This window comes from Galeopterus variegatus, unplaced genomic scaffold (genome assembly GCF_000696425.1).
Source record: "Galeopterus variegatus unplaced genomic scaffold, G_variegatus-3.0.2 Scaffold7854, whole genome shotgun sequence".
In the NCBI taxonomy this organism is placed as follows: domain Eukaryota; kingdom Metazoa; phylum Chordata; class Mammalia; order Dermoptera; family Cynocephalidae; genus Galeopterus; species Galeopterus variegatus.
In genome coordinates this window covers 2985-3963 of record NW_007733965.1, presented here as the reverse complement: position 1 = coordinate 3963, position 979 = coordinate 2985, and the positions used below count along the sequence as shown (strand labels likewise).

At 40.1% G+C, this 979-nt stretch overlaps 1 protein-coding gene across 1 annotated transcript in view; it reads left to right on the top strand.

Annotated features, from left to right (window-relative positions):
* Positions 1-719, top strand: part of LOC103607925 (probable cation-transporting ATPase 13A4) — a gene marked incomplete at its 3' end in the record, with an annotated part of 97875 nt that extends 97156 nt beyond the window's left edge. Inside the window, exon 26 of the mRNA XM_008592383.1 lies at positions 548-719. Within this exon, the coding sequence (XP_008590605.1) occupies positions 548-719 (172 nt within the window). The remainder of the gene's footprint in view (positions 1-547) is intronic.
* Between the last annotated feature and the right edge of the window lie 260 nt (positions 720-979).

Here is a 979-nt window from a genome sequence, read left to right as displayed (position 1 = left end):
AGCGCCGCCGCACTCCCAAGCACTGCACTCTACCGAGTGCGCCACCGGGCCAGCCCTTAAAGCATTACTTCTAATGACTGCATATTGTTCCATTATATAGGTGTACCATAATTTTATTTTAAGTGTTGCCATGATGAACATCTTTCTACATCTCTGATTATTTTTTACCTTAGGATAAATTTTTGGAAATGGACCAACTATGTCAAAAGTTTTGAACATTTTTTCATCTCTTCATATTTATTGCCAAATTACCCTGCATAAGGTTTACATCAATTTAGATTCCCACAAGCAGTGTACAAGAGGGTACATTTTATCACTCCCTTATCTAAAATTTAACAGTCTTTGCCTATTCAATAGGGGTAAAAAGGCATTTAGTGGTTGTTCTATGTCTGCTCTTTTAAGAATTCCTCATGTGACTTGAATTTGAATCCCTTAATTGCTTTGGTCCCTCAGTTTGTGCTGTACTCCAATTTGTTCATTTCCTCAGATGTGTGGGCCAAACAAGTTACCTGCTCTCATAAACATAAAACTTGAACTTAATTTGTAGTGAATCTGAATGGTGCCTACCCCAAGCTGGTGCCTTTCAGACCTGCAGGACGGCTGATCTCCCCACCTCTGCTGCTCTCTGTGATCCTCAACATTCTTCTCAGCCTGGCCATGCATATTGTGGGCTTCATCCTGGTTCAGAGGCAGCCTTGGTATTCCATGGAGATGCACAGGTATGTTCATAGTCTCAATTCCAGCCTCTCACATTCTAATTTTTATCAAACATCATCTGGCCACTATGATGGGAGGCAAGTAGGTCTCTATTCTTTTAAAGACTTTGGTTTCCTTAAGTCCTTAGGGCAAATTTCTGGTGATTATTTCTTCTCTGTAGCACAGTTGGAAGTATCATTCATTGGCACTTATTTTTCCTGCGCTGTATGATGATGATCTGTGACTATCTCTTATATCTAGGATGACCATGCATTATAGTTTG